This window comes from Tachyglossus aculeatus, chromosome 5 (genome assembly GCF_015852505.1).
Source record: "Tachyglossus aculeatus isolate mTacAcu1 chromosome 5, mTacAcu1.pri, whole genome shotgun sequence".
Classification (NCBI taxonomy): Eukaryota; Metazoa; Chordata; class Mammalia; order Monotremata; family Tachyglossidae; genus Tachyglossus; species Tachyglossus aculeatus.
The window spans coordinates 11,959,759-11,977,565 of record NC_052070.1 but is presented as its reverse complement, the minus strand read 5'-3'; the positions used below and the strand labels follow the sequence as shown (position 1 = coordinate 11,977,565).

General features: G+C 45.3%; 1 protein-coding gene across 1 annotated transcript in view; it reads left to right on the top strand.

Moving 5' to 3' along the window:
• The window catches only part of METTL4 (methyltransferase like 4), a 48,695-nt gene that overhangs the window by 17,355 nt on the left and 13,533 nt on the right, over positions 1-17,807 (top strand). The window contains exons 5-6 of the mRNA XM_038746552.1: positions 3,736-4,105; positions 8,040-8,109. Of these exons, the coding sequence (XP_038602480.1) occupies positions 3,736-4,105; positions 8,040-8,109 (440 nt within the window). The remainder of the gene's footprint in view (positions 1-3,735; positions 4,106-8,039; positions 8,110-17,807) is intronic.

The window sequence follows — 17,807 nt, the reverse complement described above, 5'->3', positions numbered from 1 at the left end:
AAGCAGAGTGGCTCAGGGGAAAGAGCCCGGGCTTGGAGTCAGAGGTCATGGGTTCAAATCCCGGCTCCGCCAATTGTCAGCTGGGTGACTTTGGGCAAGTCACTTCACTTCTGCCCATGCTCTTTCCACTGAGCCACGCTGCAGTGGGACTGAGTGGGGGGAGAATAAAGGGAGCAAATCCAAGTGCGGGGGTGACAGAAGGGAGTGGGAGAAGAGGAGATGAGGGTTTAGTTGGGGAAAGCTAATTAAGGGGAGTCGAAGGGAGAGGAAGAGTCGAAGAAGGGGAAGGATGAGGAGAGGAGCAGTGCGAGACCGTCGGTTCCATATGTGTTGGAAATAATAGCAACGTATAATAACTTTTTTTCCCCCAAACCTGCCACCCTGAAAAATATTTGGTTTAGTTGAGATGCCCACCCCCAGCAAAAAAAAAAATTAGCATTCTGGGAGAGGGCCTGCCCGGAAAGTATCAAATGTTTGGGATCTTTTGCCTTATTTTAAGAGGTTGCGCTGGGCATCATCATCATCATCAATCGTATTTATTGAGCGCTTACTGTGTGCAGAGCACTGTACTAAGCGCTTGGGAAGTACAAGTTGGTAACATCTAGAGACGGTCCCTACCCAACAGCGGGCTCACAGTCTAAAAGGGGGAGACAGAGAAAAAAACCAAACATACTAACAAAATAAAATAAATAGAACAGATATGTACAAATAAAATAAATAGAGTAATAAATCTGTACAAACATATATACATATATACAGGTGCTGTGGGGAAGGGAAGGAGGTAAGATGCGGGGGATGGAGAGGGGGACGAGGGGGAGAGGAAGGAAGGGGCTCAGCAGCGGCTTGGGAGAGAATCGAGGGCGGAGGCTCAAGTTTAACACGCGGAAGGAAGCAATGGTCAAGCGCTTCCGGATTTTTACCAGGAAAATTCTACGGATCCACTGCCAGAACGATTGCAGATGGAGGCGGGGCGTTCTGGGAGAGAGATGTGTCCGTGGGGTCGCTATGGGTCGGAGACGACTCGGCGGTATAAGACGGGACAGGACTTTCCTCATAGGTCTGGATTAATTTAATACCAATAGCGAATAAAGACTCAGATCTCCATTCTATCACCAGTGAAGCAGCGTTGCCCGATAGGTATCTCCCCCTTTTAGACTGTGAGCCCACTGTTGGGTAGGGACTGTCTCTATATGTTGCCAATTTGTACTTCCCAAGCGCTTAGTACGGTGCTCTGCACATAGTAAGCGCTCAAGAAATACGATTGATGATGATGATGATGATGATAGGTAGAGAGAGCATGGGCCCGGGAGTGAGAAGGACTTAGATTCTTGTCGTGGGCAGGGATTGTGTCTGTTAATACTGTTAATTATAATAATAGTAATAATAATGATGATGATGATGACATTTATTAAGCACTTAGTGTGTGCAAAGCATTGTTCTAAGCCCTGGGGAGGCTACAAGGTGATCAGATGGTCCCCCGGGGGCTCCCAGTCTTAATCTCTATTTTACAGATGAGGTAACTGAGGCCCAGAGAAGTGAAGTGACTTGCCCAAAGTCACACAGCTGACAATTGGAGGAGCTGGGATTTGAACCCATGACCTCTGACTCCAAAGCCCGGGCTCTTTCCACTGAGCCACACTGCTTCTCTAAGCGCTGGGGAGGTTACAAGGTGATCAGGTTGTCCCATGGGGGCTCACAGTCTTAGTTTCTATTTTACAGATGAGGTAACTGAGGCCCCGAGAAGTGAAGTGACTTGCCCAGAGTCACACAGCTGACAATTGGCGGAGTCGGAATTTGAACCCACGACCTCTGACTCCAAAGCCCTGGCTCTTTTCCACTGAGCCAAGCTGCTTCTCTACTGTTGTATTGTACTCTCCCAAGCACTTAGTACAGCGCTCTATGCACAGTAAGCACTCAATCAGTATGATTGACTGACTAATCCCTGTTCCACCACCTGTCTGCTGTGTGACCTTGGGGAAGTCGGTTAACTTCTCTGTGCCTCATCTACCCTGTATGTAAAACGGGAATTAAGTCTGTGAGCCCCACGCGGGACGTGGACTGTGTCCAACCTGATTAGCTTGTAACTACCTCAGTGCTTATTACAGTCCCTGGCACATAGTAAGCGCTTAACAAATACCATACAAAAATAAAAGCGGTTGGCATTTCACTGGTCTAGAATTTGTGATTTTGCATCGTGGGCAGGCAGTGTGTCTGTTTATTGTTATAATGTACTCCCCCAAGCGCTTAGTGCACACAGTAAGCACCCTGTGAAGGCAATTGCACATAGTAAGCGCTCAATAAATACGATTGATGATGATATAAGATACGTACTTGTACATATCTATTCTATTTATTTTGTTTTATTTTGTTAGTATGTTTGGTTTTTTTCCTCTGTCCCCCCCTTTTAGACTGTGAGCCCACTGTTGGGTAGGGACTGTCTCTAGATGTTGCCAACTTGTACTTCCCAAGCGCTTAGTCCAGTGCTCTGCACATAGTAAGCGCTCAATAAATACGATTGATGATTGATGATGATGATGATTAGCTTGTAACTACCTCAGTGCTTATTACAGTCCCTGGCACATAGTAAGCGCTTAACAAATACCATACAAAAATAAAAGCGGTTGGCATTTCATTGGTCTAGAATTTGTGATTTTGCATTGTGGGCAGGCAGTGTGTCCGTTTATTGTTATAATGCACTCCCCCAAGCGCTTAGTGCACACAGTAAGCACCCTGTGAAGGCAAGTGCACATAGTAAGTGCTCAATAAATGCGATTGATGATGATGATGATATAAGATATGTACTTGTACATATCTATTCTATTTATTTTGTTTTATTTTGTTAGTATGTTTGGTTTTTTTCCTCTGTCCCCCCCCCTTTTAGACTGTGAGCCCACTGTTGGGTAGGGACTGTCTCTAGATGTTGCCAACTTGTAGTTCCCAAGCGCTTAGTCCAGTGCTCTGCACACAGTAAGCGCTCAATAAATACGATTGATGATTGATGATGATGACGATTAGCTTGTAACTACCTCAGTGCTTATTACAGTCCCTGGCACATAGTAAGCGCTTAACAAATACCATACAAAAATAAAAGCGGTTGGCATTTCACTGGTGTAGAATTTGTGATTTTGCATCGTGGGCAGGCAGTGTGTCTGTTTATTGTTATAATGCACTCCCCCAAGCGCTTAGTGCACACAGTAAGCACCCTGTGAAGGCAAGTGCACATAGTAAGCGCTCAATAAATGCGATTGATGATGATGATGATATAAGATATGTACTTGTACATATCTATTCTATTTATTTTGTTTTATTTTGTTAGTATGTTTGGTTTTTTTTCCTCTGTCCCCCCCCTTTTAGACTGTGAGCCCACTGTTGGGTAGGGACTGTCTCTAGATGTTGCCAACTTGTACTTCCCAAGCGCTTAGTCCGGTGCTCTGCACACAGTAAGCGCTCAATAAATACGATTGATGATTGATGATGATGATGATTAGCTTGTAACTACCTCAGTGCTTATTACAGTCCCTGGCACATAGTAAGCGCTTAACAAATACCATACAAAAATAAAAGCGGTTGGCATTTCACTGGTGTAGAATTTGTGATTTTGCATCGTGGGCAGGCAGTGTGTCCGTTTATTGTTATAATGCACTCCCCCAAGCGCTTAGTGCACACAGTAAGCACCCCGTGAAGGCGATTGAATGAATTCTTTTCCACCTCTGTATTTTTCCTGTTGTTTTACAGATCAGAGGGTTGATATTGGCAGGCACCGCAGAATTAGTCCAGAAAGGCCTCAGAGGTGGTTTCCTCCATCCCCTTTCGGGAAAAGAAGACCGTTGCGGCAAGGCCGGCCCTGAAGGGCTTGGTGGTTGCGGACTGGCTGAGCTGTGTGACATGGCGAAGCAGCTGCCTTCGGCGGATGAAAATCGACGCCAGACGGTCCGGGCGACCGATGAAGAAATGGGCATTCCCGAGCAAAATCTTTTCTCGCAGGTCACAGAGAACCGCTCCACCTTTACAAAGATATTAACGTTAATGGGACAGAAATATTTGGTGCCCCCAAAGAGCAGCTTCCTGTTGTCTGACATTTCCCGCATGGAGCCGCTTCTGAATTGTAAGTAGATCAATCAATCAATCGTATTTATTGAGCGCTTACTGTGTGCAGAGCACTGGACTAAGCGCTTGGGAAGTCCAAGTTGGCAACATCTGGAGACGGTCTCTACCCAACAGTGGGCTCCCAGTCGAAAAGGGGGAGACGGAGAACAAAACCAAACATACTAACAAAATGAAATAAATAGAATAGATAGGTACAAGTAAATAAATAGAGTAATAAATATGGACTAACATATATACATATATATAGGTCATCATCATCAATCGTATTTATTGAGCACTTACTATGTGCAGAGCACTGTACTAAGCGCTTGGGAAGTACAAATTGGCAACATATAGAGACAATCCCTACCCAACAGTGGGCTCACAGTCTAAAAGGGGGAGACAGAGAACAAAACCAAACATACTAACAAAATAAAATAAATAGAAGAGATATGCACAAGTAAAATAAATAGAGTAATAAATATGTACAAACATATATACATATATACAGTAATAAATATGACTGAATGAATGGAAAGTCTTGACTAGAGTGGGCAGGGAATATATCTACCGACTCTCTTACATTGCACTCTCCCATGTGTTTAGTACAGTGCTCCGCCCATCGAAAGTGCTCAATAAATCATCATCATCATCATCATCAATCGTATTTATTGAGCGCTTACTGTGTGCAGAGCACTGTACTAAGCGCTTGGGAAGTACAAATTGGCAACATATAGAGACAATCCCTACCCAACAGTGGGCTCACAGTCTAAAAGGGGGAGACAGAGAACAAAACCAAACATACTAACAAAATAAAATAAATAGAAGAGATATGCACAAGTAAAATAAATAGAGTAATAAATATGTACAAACATATATACATATATACAGTAATAAATATGACTGAATGAATGGAAAGTCTTGACTAGAGTGGGCAGGGAATATATCTACCGACTCTCTTACATTGCACTCTCCCATGTGTTTAGTACAGTGCTCCGCCCATCGAAAGTGCTCAATAAATCATCATCATCATCATCATCAATCGTATTTATTGAGCGCTTACTGTGTGCAGAGCACTGTACTAAGCGCTTGGGAAGTACAAATTGGCAACATATAGAGACAATCCCTACCCAACAGTGGGCTCACAGTCTAAAAGGGGGAGACAGAGAACAAAACCAAACAAAATAAAATAAATAGAAGAGATATGCAGAAGTAAAATAGAGTGCTGTGGGGAAGGGAAGGAGGTAAGATGGGGGGGATGGAGGGGGGACGAGGGGGAGAGGAAGGAAGGGGCTCAGTCTGGGCTCAGTCTTAAGCGCTTAAAGATAGAATCCTTGTCAATCAATGGTATCGATTGAGCGCCTGTTATGGGCTGAGCACTGTACTAAACGCTTGGGGGAGTACAGTACGGTGGAGTCGATAGACACGTTCCCTGCCCACAATGCGAGAGAAGCGGCGTGGCTCAGTGGAAAGAGCCCCGGCTTTGGAGTCAGAGGCCATGGGTTCAACTCCCGGCTCCGCTACTTGTCAGCTGGGTGACTTTGGGCAAGTCACTTCACTTCTCCGGGCCTCAGTTATCTCATCTGTAAAATGGGGATTAAGACTGTGAGCCCCAGGTGGGACAACCTGATCACCTTGTCACCTCCCCAGCGCTTAGAACAGTGCTTTGCACATAGTAAGCGCTTAATAAGTACCATTTAAAAAAATGCTGAGAAGCGGTGTGGCCTAGCGGAAAGAGCACGGCCGTGGGAGTCAGAGGACCCGGGTTCTGGGTTCAAATCCCAGCCCTGCCAGATGCGTGCCGTGTGTCCTTCGGCAAGTCGATTAGTCTTTTAGACTGTGAGCCCACTGTTGGGTAGGGACTGTCTCTATATGTTGCCAACTTGGACTTCCCAAGCGCTTAGTACAGTGCTCTGCACACAGTAAGCGCTCAATAAATACGATTGATGATGATTAACTTTATTTTACTGGTGTTTGTTAAGGGCTTACTTTGTGCCAGGCACTGTTCTAGGAGTCGGGGTAGATACAAAGTAATCAGTTGGGACATAGGCCCTGTCCCATGTGGAGCTCACAGTCTTCATCATCATCATCATCATCAATCGTATTTATTGAGCGCTTACTATGTGCAGAGCACTGTACTAAGCGCTTGGGAAGTACAGATTGGCAACACATAGATACAGTCCCTACCCAACAGTGGGCTCACAGTCTAAAAGTCTTAATCCCCATTTTACAGCTGAGGTCACTGAGGCACAGAGAAGTGAAGTGACTTGCCCAGGTCACACAGCAGACAGGTGGCGGAGCAAGGATTGGAACCCAGGTCCCGACTCCCCGCCCTCTATCCACGAGGCCGCTCTGCTTCTCACTTATTGCTCGCCTACTGCATGACCATGGGCAAGTCACTTAACTTCCCTGTGCCTCCGTTTCTTCAGTTGTAAAATGGGGATTAAATCCTTGTTCTCCCTCCTACTTAGACTTTGAGTCCCACGCGGGATAGGGACTGCGTCCAGCCTAATTAAATTACACCCTCCCCAGCACTTAAAACCATGTTTGACACAGAATAAGCACTTAATTAATACCATAAAAAATAAAATCAGACCGAAAAACAAGCTTCCAGTCTAGAGGATGCCAACTCCTCGCCCCCTACTCCCTGACCGATGGGTCCCCTTAGCTGATTGAGCTGATTCTCTCTTAAACCACCTACTTTTTTTATATAATGGCATTTATTAAGCGCTTACTATGTGCAAAGCACTGTTCTAAGCGCTGGGGAGGTTACAGGGTGATCAGGTTGTCCCACGGGGGGCTCACAGTCTCAATCCCCATTTTACAGATGAGGTAACTGAGGCCCAGAGAAGTGAAGTGACTTGCCCAAAGCCACACAGCCGCCAGTTGGCAGAGCCGGAATTTGAACCCATGACCTCTGACTCCAAAGCCCGGGCTCTTTCCGTTGAGCCACGCCGCTTCTCCAACTTCACCTACTTCATTCAGTCATATTTATTGAGCGCTTACTGTGTGCAGAGCACTGTATTAAGCGCTTGGGAAGTACAAGTCGGCAACAGAGATGCCCAAAGTCATCTGTAAAAGATGTCTTGTCAGCTGTGTGACTTTGGGCAAGTCACTCCGCTTCTCTGTGCCTCAGTTCCCTCGTCTGTAAAATGGGGATTAAGGCTGTGAGCCCCATGTGGGACAGTCTGATTACCTTGTATTCCCCCCCCACCAGCGCTTAGAACAGTACTTGGCACATAATAAGCACTTAACAAATGCCATCATTATTATTATTAGTACGGTTGCCATTAAAAGCCAGGAAGTAAAGGCTAAAAGATTAAAATATGAAAAAAGTAGTGTATAGCGCATTATGAGTTTTTCACATGTCAAGGTTTGGACTGAACATAGCACAGCATAACTGCTGTAACTAATGGGACATTTAGTAATGATGATGATGATGATGTTGCCAATTTGTACTTCCCAAGCGCTTAGTACAGTGCTCTGCACATAGTAAGCGCTCAATAAATACGATTGATGATGATGATGATAATAATGATAATAAATAATGGCATTTGTTAAGCGCTTACTATGCGCCAAGCACTGTTCTAAGCCCTGGGGTAGATACAAGGTAATCAGGTTGTCCCACCTGGGGCTCACAATCTTAGTCCCCATATTACGGACAATAATAGGTAATTTAGAAGTTATTTGTGTCATTGTCGCAGAAGAATCCGAGTGAAGATAACAAACCCGTCTTCACTCATTATGAAATTCAGCAAGAAAGAGAAATTATCCTAGCACAGCAGTGATTATAACTCAAAAAGGACTCCTGTAGCTTTTTAATCCCCATTCGAGGTTTTTTGTCTCTCTAGCTGATGTGCTTTGGTTTTAAAGACCAATTTGAATTTTTGTGTTGTCTTTGTAATTGGGATGAAATGACTGCTTGTTTTCTGAAATCGTGCATTGGCTTCTAGATGGAAAAAAATACGATGTCATCGTAATAGACCCACCGTGGCAAAACAAGTCGGTTAAAAGGAGTAACAGGTAACCTTTTCAAGTTTATTTGAAAGATTTGCTATCAAAAAATATCAGTAAATATCGCTTCTAGACTTGTTTTGGGCAAGCCGTGGTGTCTCAGCTCTGATACTGTGCTCTCCCAAGGGCTCAGTATGGTGCTGTACACACAGTAAGAGCTCAGTAAATCCCATTGATTGATTGATTGATCAGTAAATTTTCCGGCATAACTCCAATCCCTTGTGAGGTACGGTCCTCTAGACGATAAGCTAGAGGTGATTTTAGGGAGCTCACACCTGATGATGTCAATTTTCATAATAAAGTAGGCAAGGGATGAGGGGAGCAGGGGGACTGAGGAGAGAGTTAAATGTCTGGAACAACAGGCAAGGGCGGTGGGCATGGGGGTCAATAAAGATGGAGAAATAGTTTTGCCGGGAAGAGGAGAGGGCAGAGTTAAAGCCTGTAGGGATAAACTGGAAGCGGAAGAAGTCGGCCTGGTATCTAGATTTCCGCCAGTAGCGCTCTGCGGCTCGGACTCAAGAGCGAAATGGAAAACAAATGAGAGAAGGTAAAACCTATTACTCTCTATAGGTGCACTTGGGCCCCGCCTTACCTCCTTCCCTTCCCCACAGCACCTGCATATATGTATATATGTTTGTTCGTATTTATTGCTGTATTTATTTATTTATTTCACTTGTACATATCTATTCTATTTTCTTCTGTTAATATATTTTCGTTTTGTTCTCTGTCTCCCCCTTCTAGACTGTGAGCCCACCGTTGGGTAGGGACCGTCTCTAGATGTTGCCAACTTGGATTTACCAAGCGCTTAGTACAGTGCTCTGCACACAGTAAGCGCTCAATAAATACGATTGATTGAAGGAGACGGCCCAGGCAGGAGATCCGGGGCTGTGGGTTGGTGGTACGAGATCGACGAAGGGTTAGGAGAATCAGAGAGTCGAGGTCAGCAGGCAGGGTGGTGTTGAGAACGTCTATTTCATTCAGTTGTATTTATTGAGTGCTTGCCGAGTGCAGAGCACTGTACTATTTGGTCATCGAGGGAGGGTAATAACAATAATAATGATAGCATTTATTAAGCGCTTACTATGTGCAAAGCACTGTTCTAAGCGCTGGGGAGGTTACAGGGTGATCAGGTTGTCCCACGGGGGGCTCACAGTCTCAATCCCCATTTTACAGATGAGGTCACTGAAGCCCAGAGAAGTGAAGTGACTTGCCCAAAGTCACCCAGCTGACAAGTGGCGGAGCCGGGATTTGAACCCTAGATCTCTGACTCCAAAGCCCGGGCTCTTTCCACTGAACCACGCGGCTTCTCGTGTTGGGATGTGAAGGCTAAGTGGGACATGAGGAGTTGAGAAAATTGGACGGGGTCAGAGAATCGGAGCTCTCCGGGGGAAGGGTACAGATTTACTGGGAGGAGGTGGGTGGGCGAGGAGGTTGTGGTCAGATTGCGGGATTTCAGGGTTGGTGAGGGTAGAGATTGTGGGGCGGTTAATAATAATGATGGCATTTATTAAGCGCTTACTATGTGCAAAGCACTGGGTAAAGACGAGGAGACGGAGCGGGAGTCCAACTTGGTGAGTGGGCGAGGTAGGATGGAGCAGGAGGTCAGCGGAGTTGAGGAGTGGTAGAAGGAGGGGTCTTCTAGACTGTGAGCCCACTGCTGGGAAGGGACCGTCTCTGTATGTTGCCAACTTGTACTTCCCAAGCGCTTAGTACAGTGCTCTGCACACAGTAAGCGCTCAATAAATACGATTGAATGAATGAGTGAATAGAAGGCGGGCGGCAGAAGGGTCATCGGGAACACCTTTGTGGTTAGTGAAGTAGCAGCGTGGCTCAGTGGAAAGAGCTCGGACTTTGGAGGCAGAGGTCATAGGTTCAAATCCCGGCTCCGCCACTGGTCAGCTGTGTGACTTCGGGCAAGTCAGTTCACTTCCCTGGGCCTCAGTTCCCTCATCTGTAAAATGGGGGTTAAGACTGTGAGCCCCCCGTGGGACAACCTGATCACCTTGTAACCTCCCCGGTGCTTAGAACGGTGCTTGGCACATAGTAAGCGCTTAATAAATGCCATTAATCAATCAATCAGTCATATTTATTGAGTGCTTACTGTGTGCAGAGCACTGTACTAAGCGCTTGGGAAGTACAAGTTGGCAACATATAGAGACAGCCCGTACCCAACAGTGGGCTTACAGCCTAAAAGGGGGAGACAGAGAACAAAACCAAACATACCAACAAAATAAAATAAATAGAATAGATATGTACAAGTAAAATAATAAATAGAGTAATAAATATGTACAAACATATATACATATATATCATCATCATCATCATCAATCATATTTATTGAGTGCTTACTATGTGCAGAGCACTGTACTAAGCGCTTGGGAAGTACAAGTTGGCAGCATATAGAGACAGTCCCTACCCAACAGTGGGCTCACAGTCTAAAAGGGGGAGACAGAGAACAAAACCAAACATACTAACAAAATAAAATAAATAGGATAGATATGCACAAGTAAAATAAATAAAAAAATAAATAGAGTAATAAATATGTACAAACATATATACATATATACAGGTGCTGTGGGGAAGGGAAGGAGGTAAGATGGGGGGATGGAGAGGGGGACGAGGGGGAGAGGAAGGAAGGGGCTCAGTCTGGGAAGGCCTCCTGGAGGAGGTGAGCTCTCAGCAGGGCCTTGAAGGGAGGAAGAGAGCGAGCTTGGCGGATGGGCAGAGGGATTGGGGGCATTCCGGGCCCGGGGGAGGAGGTGGGCCGTGGGTCGATGGCGGGACAGGCGAGAACGAGGTACAGTGAGGAGATTAGCGGCGGAGGAGCGGAGGGTGCGGGCTGGGCTGGAGAAGGAGAGAAGGGAGGTGAGGTAGGAGGGGGCGAGGGGATGGATGGACAGCCTTGAAGCCCAGGGTGAGGAGTTTCTGCCTGATGCGCAGATTGATTGGTAGCCACTGGAGGTTTTTGAGGAGGGGAGTAACATGCCCAGAGCGTTTCTGGACAAAGACAATCCGGGCAGCAGCCTGAAGTATGGATTGAAGTGGAGAGAGACACGAGGGTGGGAGATCAGAGAGAAGGCTGGTGCACTAGTCCAGACGGGATAGGATGAGAGATTGAACGAGCAGGGTGGCAGTTTGGATGGGGAGGAAAGGGCGGATCTTGGCAATGTTGCGGAGCTGAGACCGGCAGGTTTTGGTGACGCTCGGATGTGAGGGGTGAATGAGAGAGCGGAGTCGAGGATGACACCAAGTTTGCGGGCTTGTGAGACGGGAAGGATGGTAGTGCCGTCAACAGAGATGGGAAAGTCAGGGAGAGGACAAGGTTTGGGAGGGAAGACAAGGAGCTCAGTCTTCGACATGTTGAGCTTTAGGTGGCGGGCGGACATCCAGATGGAGATGTCCTGAAGGCAGGAGGAGACGCGAGCCTGGAGGGAGGGGGAGAGAGCAGGGGCGGAGATGGAGACCTGGGTGTCATCAGCATAGAGATGATAGTTGAAGCCGTGGGAGCGAATGAGGTCACCAAGGGAGTGCGTGTAGATTGAGAACAGAAGGGGACAGAGCACTGAACCTTGGGGAACCCCCACAGTAAGGGGATGGGAGGGGGAGGAGGAGCCTGCAAAAGAGACTGAGAAAGAACGACCGGAGAGATAAGAGGAGAACCAGGAGAGGACGGAGTCTGTGAAGCCAAGGTCAGATAGCGTGTTGAGGAGAAGGGGGTGGGCCACAGTGTCACAGGCGGCTGAGAGGTCGAGGAGGATTAGGACAGAGTAGGAGCCGTTGGATTTGGCAAGCAAATCCGTTCTAAGCGCTGGAGGAGATACAGGGATATCAGGTTGTCCCACATGACAACGCTACAGAGTAATCGGGTTGGACACGGTCCCTGTCCCACATAAGGCTCACCATCTTAATCCCCATTTTAAAGATGAGGTAACTGAGGCACAGAGAAGTTGCGACTTAATAATAATAATAATAATTGGCATTTGTTAAGTGCTTACTATGTGCAAAGCACTGTTCTAAGCGCTGGGGAGGGTACAGGGTGATCAGGTTGTCCCACATGGGGCTCACAGTCTTAATCCCCATTCAGTCGTACTCTCTCCCAAGTTCTTAAGATAGTGTTCTGTACAAAAGCAGCGTGGCTCAGTAGGAAAGAGCCCGGGCTTTGGAGTCAGAGGTCATGGGTTCAAATCCCGGCTCTGCCACTTGTCAGCTGGGTGACTTTGGGTAAGTCACTTCACTTCTCTGGCCCTCAGTGACCTCATCTCTAAAATGGGGGTTAAGACTGTGAGCCCCTGTGGAACAACCTGATCACCTTGTATCCTCCCTAGCGCTTAGAACAGTGCTTTGCACATAGTAAGCGCTTAATAAATGCCATCATAATTATAATTATAATTATATAATCATCCATTATATAGTTATTATATATAATATAATTATTATTATAAGTGCACAATAAATATGATTTATTGATTGGGTGGATTTGCAGACTGCTTAAAAGAACTCCCTGTAGATTTTAAGCTCGTTGGGAGCAGGGAATGTATCTACCTACTCTTTTGAATCGTACTCTTTCAAGCGCGATTGTAGTACCATCTAAAAGCAGCGTGGCTCAGTGGAAAGAGCCCGGGCTTCGGAGTCAGAGGTCATGGGTTCAAATCCCGGCTCCGCCACTTGTCAGCTGTGTGACTTTGGGCAAGTCACTTCACTTCTCTGTGCCTCAGTGACCTCATCTGGAAAATGGGGATGAAGACTGGGAGCCCCCCGTGGGACAACTTGATCACCCTGTAACCTCCCCAGCACTTAGAACAGTACTTTGCACCTCTATATATGTTTGTACATATTTATTACTCTATTTATTTATTTATTTGACTTGTACATATCTATTCTATTTATTTTATTTTGTTAGTACGTTTGGTTTTGTTCTCTGTCTCCCCCTTTTAGACTGTGAGCCCACTGTGGGGTAGGGACCGTCTCTATATGTTACCAACTTGGACTTCCCAAGCGCTTAGTACAGTGTTCTGCACATAGTAAGCGCTCAGTAAATGCGATTGATGATGATGATTGATGATTACTCTATTTATTTATTTATTTTACTTGTACATATCTATTCTATTTATTTTATTTTGTTAGTATGTTTGGTTTTGTTCTCCATCTCCCCCTTTTAGACTGTGAGCCCACTGTTGGGTAGGGACTGTCTCTATATGTTGCCAACTTGGACTTCCCAAGCGCTTAGTCCAGTGCTCTGCACACAGTAAGCGCTCAATAAATACGATTGATTGATAGTAAGCACTTAATAAATGCCGTCATTATTATTATTGTTACCATTGATCAATTGATTGATGGGTTTGAAAAGGAGACCCCCGTCCCCTTTCCCTCCCCCACTCCAGGGCCCCAGGCCACCCATACAATTATGGGAGCAAGTGACTTGCTCAAGGTCACACAACGGACCAGTGGTGGAGTCGGGATTCGAACCCAGGTCCCTCTGACTCTCAAGCCCGTGCTCCACCCATTAGGCCACACTGCTTCTCCAAAGCAGCAGTATACAGGGCCCTTTACTAAGCTCTTGGGAGAGTATGGTAAAACAGAGTTGGTTTTCACGTTCCCTGCCCACAGTGAGTCTGCAGTCTAGAGGGGGAGACCGACATTAATAGAAATAATTAGTAATTATAATTAATTAATTATAATCAGTAATGCATAATAATATAATTAAATATACTATTATAATATAATATTATCTTCTATTATTATGTTATATACGATAATACATAATATAAAATATATAATTGCGTATTATACGCAATTTTAGACTGTCTCCCCCTTTTAGACTGTGAGCCCACTGTTGGGTAGGGACTGTCTCTATATGTTGCCAATTTGTACTTCCCAAGCGCTTAGTACAGTGCCCTGCACACAGTAAGCGCTCCATGAATACGATTGATGATGATTATGCAATATTAGACTGTGAACCCACTGTTGGGTAGGGACCGTCTCTGTAATGTTGCCAACTTGTACTTCCCAAGCGCTTAGTACAGTGCTCTGCACACAGTAAGCGCTCAATAGGATTGATGATGATTATACAATATTAGACTGTGAACCCACTGTTGGGTAGGGACTGTCTCTATAATGTTGCCAACTTGTACTTCCCAAGCGCTTAGTACAGTGCTGTGCACACAGTAAGCGCTCAATAAATATGATTGATGATGATTATACAATATTGGACTGTGAACCCACTGTTGAGTAGGGACTGTCTCTATATGTTGCCAACTTGTATTTCCCAAGTGCTTAGTCCAGTGCTCTGCACACAGTAAGCGCTCAATAAATATGATTGATGATGATTATACAATATTAGACTGTGAACCCACTGTTGGGTAGGGACTGTCTCTATATGTTGCCAACTTGTATTTCCCAAGTGCTTAGTCCAGTGCTCTGCACACAGTAAGCGCTCAATAAATATGATTGATGATGATTATACAATATTAGACTGTGAACCCACTGTTGGGTAGGGACTGTCTCTATATGTTGCCAACTTGTACTTCCCAAGCGCTTTGTGCAGTGCTCTGCACACAGTAAGCACTCAATAAATATGATTGATTGATTGATCGGTCGATCGATTATTATATAACATGCAACATATAATATAATGACGCAATATATAATAATATCATCAATTATTAATTGATAATAATTATTAATAGAAATAATTAAATTTCAGGTATGGACATAAGTGAGCCCACTGTTGGGTAGGGACTGTCTCTATATGTTGCCAACTTGTACTTCCCAAGTGCTTAGTACAGTGCTCTGCACACAGTAAGCACTCAATAAATGCGATTGATTGATTGATTGGTCGATCGATTATTATATAACATACAACATATAATATAATGACAATTTATAATAATATCATCAATTATTAATTGATAATAATTATTAATAGAAATAATTAAATTGCAGGTATGGACATAAGTGAGCCCACTGTTGAGTAGGGCCTGTCTCTATATGTTGCCAATTTGTACTTCCCAAGCGCTTAGTCCAGTGCTCTGCACACAGTAAGCGCTCAATAAATACGATTGATGATGATGAAGTGCGTGGCTCAGTGGAAAGAGCAAGGGCTTTGGAGTCAGAGGTCATGGGTTCAAATCCTGGCTCCGCCACTTGTCAGCCGGGTGGCTTTGGGCAAGTCACTGCGCTTCTCTGTGCCTCGGTTCCCTCAACTGTAAAACGGGGAGGAAGACTGCGAGCCCCCCGTGGGACAACCTGATCACCTTGTCAATCAATCAATCAATCAATCATATTTATTGAGCTCTTACTGTGTGCAGAGCACTGCACTAAGCGCTTGGGAAGTACAAGTTGGCAACATACAGAGACAGTCCCTACCCAGCAGTGGGCTCACAGTCTAGAAGGGGGAGACAGAGAACAAAACCAAACATATTAACAAAATAAAATAAGTAGAATAGATACGTACAAGTAAAATAGAGTAATAAATATGACAAAATAAAGTAAATAGAAATGTACAAGCAAAATAGAGTAATAAATCTGCACAAACATATATCCATATATACAGGTGCTGTGGGGAAGGGAAGGAGGTAAGTTGGGGGGGGTGGAGATTAAACTGTACTAAGCGCAGGGAGAGAAAAGTTCCCAAGCGCTTAGCACAGTGCTCTGCACACAGTAAGCGCTCAATCACCTCCCCAGCGCTTAGAACAGGGCTTTGCACGTCGTAAGCGCTCAATAAATGCCATCGTTATTATGGATGACGGAGGGGCCATTAGGGTTCACAAATGAGTGAGCAAATCAGGGTGACGCAGAAGGGATTGGGACAAGAGGAAATGAGGTTTGATGGATTCCGTGGTGCGTATCGTTGGCATCCAGATGACGCAGACGAACCTTAGGGAACCTGTCCAAAATCATTCCAAAAATCCGTTGTGTCCTCAAACGTGGCGTTGACCACTGGAGAGCAAACCTTTGGCGAGTGCCCATTGCTTCTAGGGGGGAAAAAGAGTCATATAACCCCTGGCTAACATTTTATAGTCCGGTGCTATAAAAGGAGGTGAAAAAAAACCATAGCGATTCAATTATAAAGGCCTTTGTGTCATTGTCAAAACTCTGCTTATGTTTTTAAACAGCGTGGTCTAGTGGCAATAGCACCGACTTGGGAGTCAGTGGACTTGGGTTCTAATCCTTCAAGGCCCTGCTGAGAGCTCACCTCCTCCAGGAGGCCTTCCCAGACTGAGCCCCTTCCTTCCTCTCCCCCTCGTCCCCCTGTCCACCCCCCCCGTCTTACCTCCTTCCCTTCCCCACAGCACCTGTATATATGTATATAATAATAATAATGTTGGCATTTGTTAAGCGCTTACTATGTGCAAAGCACTGTTCTAAGCGCTGGGGAAGGATACAAAGTGATCCGGTTGTCGCATGTGGGGTTCACAGTCTTAATCCCCATTTTACAGATGAGGTAACTGAGGCTCCGAGAAGTTAAGTGACTTGCCCAAGGTCACACAGCAGACATGTGGCGGAGCCGGGATTCGAACCCATGACCTCTGACTCCAAAGCCCAGGCTCTTTCCACTGAGCCATGCTGCTTCTCTGTCTATATATGTTTGTATATATTTATTACTCTATTTATTTATTTTATTTACTTGTACCTATCTATTCTATTTATTTTATTTAGTTAGTATCTTTGGTTTTGTTCTCCGTCTCCCCCTTTTAGACTGTGAGCCCACGGTTGGGTAGGGACTGTCTCTAGATGTTGCCAACTTGGACTTCCCAAGCGCTTAGTCCAGTGCTCTGCACATAGTAAGCGCTCAATAAATACGATTGATTGATTGATTGTCTCCCCCTTTTAGACTGTGAGCCCACTGTTGGGTAGGGACTGTCTCTATATGTTGCCAACTTGTACTTCCCAAGTGCTTAGTACAGTGCTCTGCACACAGTAAGCGCTCAATAAATACGATTGATTGATTGATTTAATATTCTATTTATTTTGTTAATGATGTGCATCCAGCTTTACTTCTATTTATTCTGATGACTTGACCCCTGTCCACATGTTTTGTTTTGTTGTCCGTCTCCCCCTTCTAGACTGTGAGCCCGCTGTTGGGTAGGGACCGTCTCTAGATGTTGCCAACTTGTACTTCCCAAGCGCTTAGTACAGTGCTCTGCACACAGTAAGCGCTCAATAAATACGATTGAATGAATGAATGAATGAATGACTGGTGTGATTGTGATTAGAGAAGCAGCGTGGCTTAGTGGAAAAAGCCCGGGCTTGGGAGCCAGAGGTCGTGGGTTCTAATCCTGGCTCCGCCACTGGTGACTTTGGGCAAGTCACTTCACTTCTCTGTGCCTCAGCTCCCTCATCTGTAAAATGGGCATTAAAACTGCGAGCCCCGAGTGGGACATCCTGATGACCTCGTATCTACCCCGGCGCTTAGAACAGTGCTCAGCACATAGTAAGTGCTTAACAGAAACCATCATTATTATTATTTTCACTGTCTTTCATCTCCTCTAGCCGGTGGTATTTATTGAGCTCTTACTGTGTGCAGAGCATTGTATTAAACGCTTGGGAGAGTATACAATAAGTACGATTGAATGAATGAATTCATAATAAGGATGGCATTGAGAAGCAGTGTAGCTCAGTGGCAAGAGCCTGGGCTTTGGAGTCAGAGGTCATGGGTTCAAATCCCTGCTCCACCAATTGTCAGCTGTGTGACTTTGGGCAAGTCA